The sequence below is a fragment of the Tachysurus vachellii genome, chromosome 14, assembly GCF_030014155.1.
Source record: "Tachysurus vachellii isolate PV-2020 chromosome 14, HZAU_Pvac_v1, whole genome shotgun sequence".
In the NCBI taxonomy this organism is placed as follows: Eukaryota; Metazoa; Chordata; class Actinopteri; order Siluriformes; family Bagridae; genus Tachysurus; species Tachysurus vachellii.
The window spans coordinates 20794818-20807317 of NC_083473.1; the positions used below are offsets into that span (position 1 = coordinate 20794818).

General features: G+C 38.2%; 3 protein-coding genes across 3 annotated transcripts in view; all 3 read right to left on the reverse strand.

The window, feature by feature from the left end:
- The window catches only part of myo5ab (myosin VAb), a 23570-nt gene extending 16938 nt beyond the window's left edge, over positions 1 to 6632 (reverse strand). Inside the window, exons 1-11 of the mRNA XM_060886918.1 lie at positions 6468 to 6632; positions 5957 to 6067; positions 4132 to 4303; positions 3741 to 3885; positions 3285 to 3441; positions 3015 to 3158; positions 1838 to 1919; positions 1401 to 1508; positions 1166 to 1272; positions 221 to 486; positions 9 to 90 (exon numbers count right to left, since the gene is read on the reverse strand). Of these exons, the coding sequence (XP_060742901.1) occupies positions 9 to 90; positions 221 to 486; positions 1166 to 1272; positions 1401 to 1508; positions 1838 to 1919; positions 3015 to 3158; positions 3285 to 3441; positions 3741 to 3885; positions 4132 to 4303; positions 5957 to 6067; positions 6468 to 6494 (1401 nt within the window). The 5' untranslated portion in view covers positions 6495 to 6632. The remainder of the gene's footprint in view (positions 1 to 8; positions 91 to 220; positions 487 to 1165; positions 1273 to 1400; positions 1509 to 1837; positions 1920 to 3014; positions 3159 to 3284; positions 3442 to 3740; positions 3886 to 4131; positions 4304 to 5956; positions 6068 to 6467) is intronic.
- A 1712-nt stretch (positions 6633 to 8344) lies between these two features.
- Positions 8345 to 9862, reverse strand: arpp19b (cAMP-regulated phosphoprotein 19b). The gene is made up of 3 exons (XM_060886551.1): positions 9688 to 9862; positions 9310 to 9432; positions 8345 to 9191 (listed from the first exon to the last, which is right to left on the reverse strand). The coding sequence occupies exons 1-3, from the start codon at positions 9739 to 9741 to the stop codon at positions 9021 to 9023; spliced, it is 348 nt and encodes a 115-aa protein (XP_060742534.1). The 5' UTR covers positions 9742 to 9862; the 3' UTR covers positions 8345 to 9020.
- Positions 9863 to 11756: 1894 nt separating this feature from the next.
- bet1l (Bet1 golgi vesicular membrane trafficking protein-like) overlaps positions 11757 to 12500 on the reverse strand; it is a 3608-nt gene continuing 2864 nt past the window's right edge. Inside the window, exon 5 of the mRNA XM_060886685.1 lies at positions 11757 to 12352. Within this exon, the coding sequence (XP_060742668.1) occupies positions 12185 to 12352 (168 nt within the window). The 3' untranslated portion in view covers positions 11757 to 12184. The remainder of the gene's footprint in view (positions 12353 to 12500) is intronic.

A 12500-nucleotide genomic window follows, 5' to 3' on the forward strand; every position in this document is an offset into this window, starting at 1 on the left:
ACACTTACCATGTTAAACTGCTGTTGGAGTTTTTCATTAGCATAGTTAATACAAAACTGCTCAAAGCTGTTTATTTCAAATGTTTCAAACCTGAACACACAAATGAAATGATTCAACACCAATAAAGTTGCAAAACATCACATGTAACAATAAGTTTTTTTTGTGAAAAGCTGGTCCATAAAATAGAGGGTACTAATGATAATAGAAATCTGTTACTTACCCATAGATATCCAGCACCCCAATGAACGAGTGCTGCTTGCTGGATGAATGCAGAGCCTTATTGATCTGAATAACTATCCACGTAAAAAGCTTGGCATAGATGTATTTAGCCAAAGCATCCCGGCCGTCCAGGGCCTCCGTTTTGGTCAGAGGCTTACTGAAGGTTTCTGTGGCTGTCTTTAGCTTTTTATGACACAGCCAATGGGCCATGGCCTCAGGAGATGCCGAGAGCAGATCACAGCATATAGTCAGGTGATGGCTTTCAGCCTGAAATCAATACACAAGCATCTTTCAAGAACCGAACCAAGCCAAGGAGAGATAAATATTAAAAACACTTGCAGTGTACCGTATAAATGAGATGGCGGTAAACATTTGTAAATGATCTTAGAATCTCTAGCATGCTAAAGAAAAACAACTGTACAATGGAAGTGATGTGTTGCCTCAAAATTACACACTGCAAGTCTTCACCTCATGAGTGATTCACGTTCATGATACATGAACAGTGTGTTATGCTTCACAGAGAAATTTACATTTTCATTTATACATATGAATAATTTACCATCCATGCACGAAGTAGGATGGGTTTAAATCCCCCCAAAAAAGTCCAAACAGACACTGAGAGAAAATGTGAAACTCTACCATTAACCTGAGACCAGGATTGTAACTGCAGAGCCTAGGGGTTGAACTGCCATCAATTCTATATACTTATATAATTATATAATATATAATTATATAATTCTTATACTACATTACATATGTGTTATATACCACAGATACCATATAGCACACTCTTACAACACATGGTTCACCGTGTGCACACGTGCGGTGGACTTTAAATGAATCCTTGATAACAAGGTTCAAAGAGCACAGACCACATTACTTAGTAAAGTGCTTCAGCTCATTCAGTACATGGAGAGCGATTCAGAGCAATGTTACTAATACTCACTGAGACGCTGCAGTTTCCTGAGCCTTTCCCCATCATCTCTACATTTCCCAGATGAAGAATAGCAGCCAGGATTTTAAACAAATCTAATTGTTGACTTTCACTAATACCTGTGATAGATTTAAACTGTTAAACAATATCACACAAAACCATTTCAAAGCCTGACCCAATTCAGAGAGACTCCAACTCTTTAATAAGATAAAAAAAGACAAACCAAAAAAATAAATAGTCAATTCACCCAGAAGTGAGAAAGCCTTCCGAGTGTCTTGCATCTCATGAGCATCATCCACTCCGTCTATGACAGGGCTTTTGCCTTGATTAGTGCAGTGAAACTCAGCAGCGCTGCCTTCAAACAAAGAGTGATTACTCAATGAAGTAACAAAAATCAGCCTAGTAATTCTACAAGAGGAAATACAGTCATCATCTGATCATGTCAGGATCATACAGCAAAAAAAAAGAAAAGAAACTAGGATGAGATTAATTGGAGACATTAATATCGGTCATGACCATTGTTACTGTGACTGATTCAAGAACATTCTAGTTCACTTAGATCCTAAAAAGTAAAGTAATTACAGCTACTTTACTAAAAAGTAAAAGTAATTACAAACTTTTAAATCTCAACATTCATAGAAACAGAACAGAAAAGAAGAGAACAGAACAGAACAGGAGTTATACCTAACTGCAGAGCTGTGAATTCAGGTAAATGGGCAGAGGCACACAGCTGGTAGAAGATGTGATAGTTGCGTTCTTGATTTGCCTGAAATGAGGAATATAGACATGCCACAGATGTGAGGATCGTTTGTATGGAATTTAGAGCTCATTACAGTTACGGCTTTCTTTGAAACACCAGTACATGCATTCATGCAGTTCTCTAATTGGCGAGTAGTGTGGCAGCAGAGCAATGTATAAAATTATGCGCAGGTCAAGAGCTTCAGTTACTGTTCACAATTGAACATCAGAATGGGGGAAAATTGTTGCATGTTGAGGTACTTTTCTGCTCACTAAGTCATTTTGACTCTGACTCCTCTGATCAACAAGGTGTTTATAACCTCACTGAAGTATCACTAACTCAGCATTTCACACAATTCTCTGTAAACTCTGGAGTGTTGTGTGTGAAAATCCCAGGAGATCGACAATTTCTGAAACCAGCACATCTGTACCAACAATCATCCCATGGTCACAGAGATCAAAATAACTGAAGCTCTTGAGCTGTATCTGCACGATTATATGCATTGTGCTGCTGACATATGATTGGCTGATTGGATAACTGCATGAATGGTATTTCTAATAAAGTGGGCATTAGAAAACAATGCTGTCTTTGTGTTTACAAAACAGCAGAAAAGTGTGTTGCAGGCAATAAGTCAGGAGAAAATGTCGAATTAATAGAAACATTTCCGACTGCTGAATTATTTTTAGTAAATTAATTTCCTTTGCGCTTACTTTCAGGTTGTTGGTTAATTTAAATGTATCTCTCATACATCACTTGTAACTCCCTTCATGGATCTTCCATGAAATCACTGATTAACTAAAAAAAATGTACATCACTATATTTTAGAAGAAAATAACTTCCTTAAGAAGTAAATTCCTTCCTGAATTTATATTTCTACAAAACATTTTGTATTGGAAAATAATGGTACATACTTAATGAGGGACATTCAATGAGTTGAAAAGGTTTGGAAAATAAATAAAAATAAATAGATTGAGTGGAATTGTGAGGTTTTCATCAAGGGTTTTTTTCATCAAGGACGTGTAAACATGAGCTGAGGGATTTCCTAAAAAAACAGAAGAAGTGAAAAACATCACAAGCAATAAAGACAGGAAAAAAAAAAATAATTCTACGTAAAGCAGTGACCTGAAACACCACTCGGGACTTCTCCAGCAGGTACGTCCTCATGTTAGCCCCAGTCATGTGGTAATTCTTATCAAATCCAATCTCAATGTACTTCCCAAAGCGACTGCTGTTGTCATTCCGGGTTGTCTTTGCATTGCCAATTGCCTGTTTATAAAAGGTATTATGTGCATTTAGAGAAATTAGACTCATACTTCACAAAAGAGGAAACATTAATAATACAATACATTCACATAAAAACAGAATGAAATGAATGAACAAACTGAAGACTACCTCCATTATAGGGCTGGATGCTAGCACTTTCTCCTCCACGCTGGTCTCCACGGAGGAGCCGCTGACTGTGGCAAAGTAACGCATGGTGTATTTAGCGGATACTGTCTTCCCTGCTCCAGACTCCCCGCTCACTATGATGGACTGATACCTGTCATCTCTTACGGAAGAAGAGAAATGGTCACGCAGTCATTCTGCACAGCCCCGATTCTTGAGCGTCAATACATTTTTTTCATTCAGTTAATGGCCTAGTGATGAAGACATGCTGACTGAAGTCCATTTTCAGTCTTCTTGTCAGTCACTTTTATTTGAGGGTTGGTGAATGTTAACATCTATTCTGAGCAGACTAGCTGAAAAGAATTGTTTCCATTTGGAATATAGGCTGAAACAATAAAAAATGTGTGCTGTTACCTGTAAGGAAAATGAGTACAAAAGGTGATGCACATTCAGTTCACGTACCGAGTCATCTGTTTATAGGCTTCCTCAGCAACTGCAAAAATATGTGGGTCCATATCTCCCATGTTCTGCCCACTGTATGCATTGATGAAGTCTGCTCCATAGATTGGCAGCGTCTCATAAGGATTGATAGCCACCAGGATGATTCCTAAAAAGAAAAGTACATTTCACTCAACAGTATTCATTGTGGGATTGTTTGTTAATTAAAAACCTCACAGAGACAGCACCAAATGTTTTATTACCAGATTCAGTTCCCCAATACTCCTATTACACAAGTACACTAAACTTGTCAGGATATTAAAAAGCTTTTAGTATGATATCCACAGGTAAAATGTTTAATGACAAAACACAAATGTCTGGAATTCATTTTCTTCACAGCGACTGAACGGCTCACCGCAGTAGGTGTAGATAAGCTTCGAGTCCATGAATCTGATGCGCAGGTTGTGCAGCACGGCCGGTTCGTGCAGGTAGCTCAGAGCTGTGAGGTCGTTCTCACCCACCAGGATGTCCGGGTTACGGAGCGGAGGCAAAGTTCTGCTTTTGGGGTCTAATTCGTAATTCAACTCCTTAGGGGAAAAAAAGGAATTAAAGTCAAATGATTGCGTGTTAATGTAGAATCTAGGAAGTCCGAATACTGATTTAGAAACAGATTTTATTTGTCATGATTTAAAGAACTTTCTTTAAATCTTCTGCAAGTGCAGGTTATTGGGAGAAAACACAAAGCGGTTGGTTTGTGTGCAGAAAATCTGCAGAATACAACTACACACTTGCAGCACTTTAATACTCACATACAAACACTATTGTCTGCTTTATTCTTCAATACATACCACCTCAATGTATGGATGTATGATTCTGTAACTTTGGAAGCCTTAAGCACCATCTCTCCACGTTGAATAAATATCCTCCACTTCATAGCATCCCTAGACATTTAACTAATCTGTTCCCAAAACACTCAGACTAAATTTTACAGCAAACCTTTCTTTTCAGTAGATGATTCTGTCACTTGCTCTTGCTTGGTATCATGATGTGATTGTAAAGAGATAAATACACAAGCTTGGCTCAGTTTGGTGGGATTCTTGTGCACCATTTTACAGTATTAAAAGAAATGATGTTGACATTCAAAAGTTAAAACGTAAAGTCCCTAAATTCAATGTACCACCATTGAGCAACAAAGCTAAACTCAATGAATTGTATTCACAGCTAGTTCTGATGTTTCACACATACTTTTTCTTACCAAAATGCAGGTCTTCCTCATCCATCTCAAGTCAAGTCAAGAAGCTTTTACTGTCATTTCAACCATAAATATCTGACACAGTACACAGTAAAATGAGACAACATGGTGTTACATAAAACAACACAGAGATAAGGACTTAGTAGGTTAGTCCTTGCCACATAAAGTCTGTGCAACCTGGTGCAGTGCAAACAAAAAATAAAAGACAATACACAAAATACAATAAACAGAAACAGCACCAACCAGTGTAAATACTGTATGTTCATATTATGTGTGCAGAAATACTGGAATGAACACATTAGCCACCTAACACCTAAGCCAGTTTAACACAGTGTGTTTTTAAGATTTTTTATTGTTTCTCAGCACACAATAATCCTTTTTAAATGTTGTTTGAATTCTATAATATGTAATTTAAGTACACGCTTCATGTCAAATTATATAATGAACGCCACCCATGATAGACGAGATTAAAGAAAATTGCAGTTTTCTGTCATCAGTCTGGAATCTGGGATTGTAATGTCCAGTTAATAGGGCATAAAAGTGAGCCTAAGGAGGAAAATGTAAGGATTCATTTTCTGCCTGTTACTATGTTTTATTTAATCAGACTTATGGTCCATTTTAGATCAATTCCAGAGTGTCATCAAACTTGTTTTTCAATAGACAAGATTAGACATGAGGAAAATCTGACCTTTTTTACAAACATGGACAATATCACATATTGCTCACATTTAATTTTCGCAAAATCTTGAATGTTAAATATTTGTTTTAAATATTTCAAAATTTTAAAACCTCTTATTTGGGTTCTAAAGACAGACTTGGGTTGCCTGTAGTGTGTATGCATGAATATTTATAAAGTGCTGAAAAACACACAGATCAGTAACCAGAGCACTGACTTCATTTCCAAGCTAAAGTGTTGAGATCAGCAAAATCGATCCATTAAATATTTATTAACTCTAAAAAAGTCAATGTTGTTCTCTTTCCAGCTCACCGTTCCATCCTGGAGCTGCAGCTGAAGAACAGTGTCTCCTGGTCTGTAGTCTGTGGTTAGCTGTGCACATCTCCAAACCTCCTGAGAGTCTGGGATCCAAACTCGAGCAAACTGCAAAGGATCAGGAGGCTGTTAAAAAGCTCAGATCAAGGCAAAGCAAGGGAAGGGAAAGGAGGAAAAATATCATCAATGGACATGGCTTTTGTTTGAGTCTGGCCTCCATTGTGTGCTTGACTGAAGACTTGATGTTTTTAGAGTTTAAACTTGTAAGTGCTTCCTTGGATGATTTCACACTTATACAGGAAATGACCTGTATGAGTTCAGAGAACACTGAAAATCCCCATAGAAATTTTACAACCAAACAAACAAACAAACAAACAAACAAACAAAATTTACAAACAAACCTTGATCTCGTGTAACAAAACCTAGAAAAGTACACAATCTAAAAGCACTGATCTGAGATATAAAAGTAAACCTTCCTGACTCTTAGTTTCATGTCCAGTTACATTACCTTTGTGTAGAGTGAAGGAGCCTCCATAACACTTACAAATCCCTTTTATTTTCTTACAAATAAACTTTCTTCAAGGACAAACAGACAGGATAACAAGGGGAAAAGTTGGCATTTGCCAATTTCTAAATCAGCTAATTCCTTCCGACACTTTCCAAGAAAGCATGATCTTTGTGTGCAGATGTGAGATGGCAGTGAAGTCAAGCCGGTCTGAACTCTCTCGCCCTCTAGCGGTGAAGAAAGGTAACGTACCCAAAGTCCACACTAACAGCTACTACAGCACTAAACAGTATGTGGAAATAGTATGCCATAGTTAGTACTGATACTGAGCTAGTACTGATACTGAGTTCGTGCTAGTACTGATACTGAGCTAGCACTAATACTGAGTTAGTACTGATACTGAGCTAGTACTGATACTGAGTTAGTACTGATACTCAGCTAGTACTAGTACTGATACTGAGTTAGTACTGATATTGAGCTATTTTCACATACTGTTTAGTGCACTAGTGTGGGACTAGGATGGCATTTGTGTAATATGGATATATGTATATATTTATATAGCTCTGTTAGCTCAAAATAACGAAAGTAAATTAAAAAATAATTCTAATCATGTTAAATTGAAACAATATTAAGTAACTACACAGTACACACACAAACATTGCATGGATTTATTTGTGTGTGTGTGTGTGTGTGTGTGTGTGTGTGTGTGTGTGTGTGTGTGGGTGGTCAAAAGTATCTGTACTTGTTGAACATCCCATTTCATATTTAATTCCCTTTTTGCTGTTATAATAACCTCCACTGGTCTGGGAAGGTTTTCCAGTAGAAGCCATGAGACCATTAGTAAGATCAGACACTACTTGGGTGGGTGAAGTTCAATAAGGAGCTCTGGGGTTCAGTCAGTTTTAGTTCATCCTAAAGGTGTTCAGTTTAGGTTGAGGTGAGTTTCAGGGCAGTTTTTCCACTCCAACCTTAACACCACCATGTCTTCACTAAGCTTGCTTGGTGCACAAGGACATTGTCATGCTGGAACAGGTTTGAGTCTCGTAGTTCCAGTTGAAGGAAAAATGCTAAAGAATACAAAGTCAGTCTAAACAATTTTGTGCTTCTATCTTGCAACAGTTTGGGGAGAAGCACACATGGGTGTGATGGTCAGGGTCCCGCAAACCTTTGGCCATGTAGTGTATGTGTATAGGCTATAAAGCAAAAGTTGTGCTGAACACAGTGTAAACATTAGTGTGTTGGCACTCTGACACTCTTTTATATAGAATCATTTGTAAATAAATAAATAAAAATCTTACTTAAAGACAGTAAGCTTTAAACATTTTTTATTTGTTTTATTACACATTTGCAATAAGACATACTGACAGTAGAGGGCGCTGTAGCATTCGGATCTGTGTCTGAGTCGGATCTTTCATCTGGTTCAGCAAAAAGAATCGACTCATTCAGCTACCAGACCAAAAATAAACCATAAACCATGTTTCCTGCTCCTTCCTTGCCTAACTATAGCTAAAACTGTTTAATGAAATTTACTGCAGCTTAACTTTTAACTAAATAGCATTGCTTTATAGCATTGTGTTATAAAACTAATTGAAATAACACTAATAATGAAGATTCACTTTTAGTAATAAACTGTGACTAAGTACACACATCTGATGGTTCAACTCACTGTTAAAGGGTTTGTAGCAGTTGCTGAAAATAAATTAATGTGTAATAGCATCATTTCATTGCCTGTATCTTTCAATGCTCACATGCAAACGACATGCTTTATTACCTGCAAAGATAAAGTTATTACCTTTATAATATGGTATCATTTCAAAATGTAGATCCTTAACAGAATGCTGTTTGTAAATTCAAGTGCAAAAAGGAAATGAATCAGAACATTCTTGTGCAAAACTAGTTTATTTACAAAACAATGGCACAGTTGTGACAGTCAGTGCTTATGCACAGATATGAATTTGAGTAGAATATGAACGAGCTGCCCCAGAAACAGAAAACCTAACTAAAAAACACTTCGGTACAAGTTTGTGGATAAACCCCAAAGGGCTTCGTGCTCAAAGTGGGCAAATATTGCCCAAGAGAAACCGTGGCAGATATCATTAAGGCAAGTTTCACCAATCACATGCAGGAGGCAAGCAGCACACATCAAAAAACCCTCTGAGTCCTACTGGAAATAGTTATAACAAATGAGAGGGTTTTTGTTAAAGACCAGTGTAAATGTCTGAACATGGATTGTTGCAAGAGAGCGAGTGAGTAAAACTAGTAAAATCCTAAAAAAGTTTTCTGTTTAATTGCTTCAGTCAGATAACAGTGCATTCACACCTGGGAGTAGAAATCGCAGCTACGTCTACTTCTACAGCCAACACGTCTTGTTTCCACACATACAAGATGTTCAGCAGCAAACATTTTATCAAAAGAGGATTTCTTCAGAGCACTTACAAAGGCAAGAGAAAGTTAGGAAATGGACACAAAAGAACACTAGAGAAAGAGATAAAATGAAGGTCAAGCAGAGATCAAAACATCAGGAATGGTAACAGGAAAGTCCTCATAAAGTTCATATCAAACAGCCAGTTTGCTGGCCACCAGCGAGGTCTTCCTCTGTGGCAGATCTTGAGGAGTTGGGATGTGATCTCCGGTGATCTCAGCTTTCTCTGCTGTGGCTGCTGGGAGCTGTTTATTTTTCATTTTGGCCTTCGCCATATTATAATCTCCTGAGTCGAAGTACTTTTGCTGTTTAAAGATAAATAAATAAATAAATAAATCACAGATTCATTTTAAAAATAAATTCACGCCAGAGTGATGATTATGTGGTTCTCCACCTCATGCTTGTCTGGAGACAGAAACATACCCCTTTTTGAAGTCTTTTCCTCAGAAGATCTGAGCCTCCTGGTTTAGTGCCCAGATGAGGATATCTAGCCTTCAGCTTTGCTTCTTCAGCCTTCTCAGGACTCACAACTTTGTCCTGCATCTCCTGTAGAACATGAGGAGCATTAAAACTGAGGTGTGAAATGTAAAAGTGAAAGAATATAAAGCGTCAACAAGTCAACCAGATCCCAGAAAAAGCTTAAATGCAGGTTCATGCAGAGAGGAGTGAATAAGGACAAGGTTAAAATACACGCCAAGATCATTTACAGAGACGTTTATGACATCCATATTGTGGGGAAACAGTGTGCTAGCAGACGTGTAGCTAACATGAGCTAACATTAGCTACATTGTGCTGACTGACCTGCTGCTCCTCTGAAGTCGCCTCGTCAACAGTCGGCTCGGTCTCGTTAGACATGTCGATAAACTCACGGATAACAGACTGCTTGTGATTTCTTTTCTCTCTGTCCTCCTTCCACTACAATGCCGCTGTGCTGCTAGCGGTTGTGAATGGAAATTAAAGTAGATGGATGGAAGGTGCTACTTTGTTCAGTGGCGCCATCTACAGGACCGGAGACAAACACATGAGATGGCAAGAAGGTATCCAGGGACTGAAGGGTCCTTGAACCTCACTCATCTTCTACCGCTTATCCGAACTACCTCGGGTCACGGGGAGCCTGTGCCTATCTCAGGCGTCATCGGGGCATCACGGCAGGATACACCCTGGACGGAGTGCCAACCCATCGCAGGGCACACACACACTCTCATTCACTCACGCAATCACACACTCCAGAGATGCCAATCAACCTACCATGCATGTGGTAGGACCGGGGGAGGAAACCGGAGTACCCGGAGGAAACCCCCGAGGCACGGGGAGAACATGCAAACTCCACACACACAAGGCAGAGGCGGGAATCAAACCCCCAACCCTGGAGGTGTGAGGCAAACGTGCTAACCACTAAGCCACCTTGCCCCCCCCTTGGTCCTTGAACCTGAAAGATTCCCAACTTTCCCCAGACTGAAGAAGCTGCTAGTAGTGAAAGGTTTTCTGTCTTACAACACAGACGTCCAGTTGACACGACTCAACTTCCAGATGAGGAAACACTGCTTCAAAATGATCAGTATGTTTCTGTCTCCACACAAGCACGATACCTTTATTGCATGTCAGCGTCCAAATATTCTCATTCACCCACTCATCTTCTACCGCTTATCCGAACTACCTCGGGTCACGGGGAGCCTGTGCCTATCTCAGGCGTCATCGGGCATCAAGGCAGGATACACCCTGGACGGAGTGCGTCCGAATATTCAACAGTAAAATTTCAACTTAAAGTTAAAATGTGTCTACAAAAGTGTCTTCAAGACAGATTGTAATCAATCCACACTGTTAAGAAAACTTTACTGCAAATGACTGCGTATGTTGTGTAAAGATTCATATACACCTGACCAGTACACTTATATATCCTTGTTGAATATCCCATTTCAGATTTAGTTCAAATGAGATTTCCACCAAGCTGAAAAAGTCATTAATAAGACCATATAGTGTTTTATTGTTCAATAAAAAAGTGAGGCCAAATTTACAAAATGCCAAGCAGAAAAGGTTTATATATAAACTTACTCAGTGCTAAATGAACACATGTTGTACAGGTTTATGCGTTAATACACACACACACACTCACACACACATTCGCACTCACTCACTCACACACACAGACACACATGCACACACTCACATACACACACACTCACTCACACACACACAGATTTCATATTTAGTCCTCTTTGCTGTTATAATAAGCTTTCCACTAGATACTGGAGCATGACTGTGGGGATTTGTGTTCATTCAGACACTAATGATATCTTAATACACCATGGCGTCATGGTGCTCGCTTTTGGCACAGGGACATTGTCGTGCTGGAATGACAGCCAGTTAGTTCCAGTGATGAGAAATACATTTGTGTGCTTCTAACTTTGTGGCAGCAGTTTGGAGAACGCCTATGTATGTGTTACCACGGCCAGTTGTCCAAATATATTTGCCCATATAGTTTACTTGATACTTCTTGATGCTATAATAGAAAAGCATCAAGAAGTATCAAACCTCTTTACTGTACTCAGGGTTTAAACTGGGATTGATAAATGATAAAAAGTCATAAAAAATGTGACAGTCAGGGCAAAAAATATTCAGACACTAAGAACGTTCTTGTTAATTTAGCTGTATACTGTGAGTCGGCTCAAATATATACTTCAGCATGTAACAAAACCAACATTCTGCCATAAAAAAAAAAAAATCTTAAGCTGTTATCATGATAGGCTATATAAACAAACTAGGATTGACATTTTAATCAAATTAAAGTGCCAGAGCTCAGCACTGTACAGTTCACATATTTAAAAGTCAAAAGCAAGGCCAGATTATGAATATACTTTAAAAAGGTGACATAAATGCAAAATGTTTTTATTATACAGAAGAAAACATATTAGAAATAACAATATAGATACAGCATTTATATTGTTTTAAAGTTACATATTAGACAATTATTAAAAGTGCAGCTATGAAGCGTTTTCATTTTCAATAATACAAAATATATATTTAAAATGTTTCATTTGTTACAACATTTCTGGAATATATTGCAATCAAAGCATGTTTACATCACTACAGCAATTAGTAATCTTTAGACAGGATAAACAGGAAACACACCCACAAGCTTTTAGTTGTAATCACCTTTAATATACCTAGAAGATGACTGAAGAGTGAAAACCTTTCCTTGTATAAACAAAGTACTGAATTTCCAAAAATGAGTATATATTTCTCAGAAAATTGAGAAAACATTTAATTATGCACAAAAATATAAAATTAAGCACGCACATCAGTTCTGTATTCTTCGTACTAGATAGTAAAGGACAAAAAACACCAGGACCAGGCCGACTGACACGTAGCACAGGATCTTGCGGTTATCTCTGCCCGAGCGGACCATCGTGGAAAACCTCTTCACACTGCCTGTTAACAGTCCGGTTGCACTGAGGAAATTAGTGTCCTGAGAAAACAACCACACACTGTGTTAATAAATGTTAAGGTCTTCAAATATTTACCAACCAAAAGGCATAAAGCCACAAAGTATTTTAAATTTCGTTGCTTCCTGACTTTTTCTGCTACCCTGTATATTATTTACACATTAACAATAG

What these genes read in the sequence shown, in the direction of transcription:
- arpp19b (XM_060886551.1), bottom strand. Translation starts at nt 9,741, where the DNA reads ATGTCTAACGAGACCGAGCCGACTGTTGACGAGGCGACTTCAGAGGAG. An exon ending in CGACTTCAGAGGAGCAGCAG is followed by an intron (nt 9,433 to 9,687) that starts GTCAGTCAGCAC and finishes CATGTTCTACAG; the next exon opens with GAGATGCAGGACAAAGTTGT. An exon ending in GGAAAAGACTTCAAAAAGGG is followed by an intron (nt 9,192 to 9,309) that starts GTATGTTTCTGT and finishes ATCTTTAAACAG; the next exon opens with CAAAAGTACTTCGACTCAGG.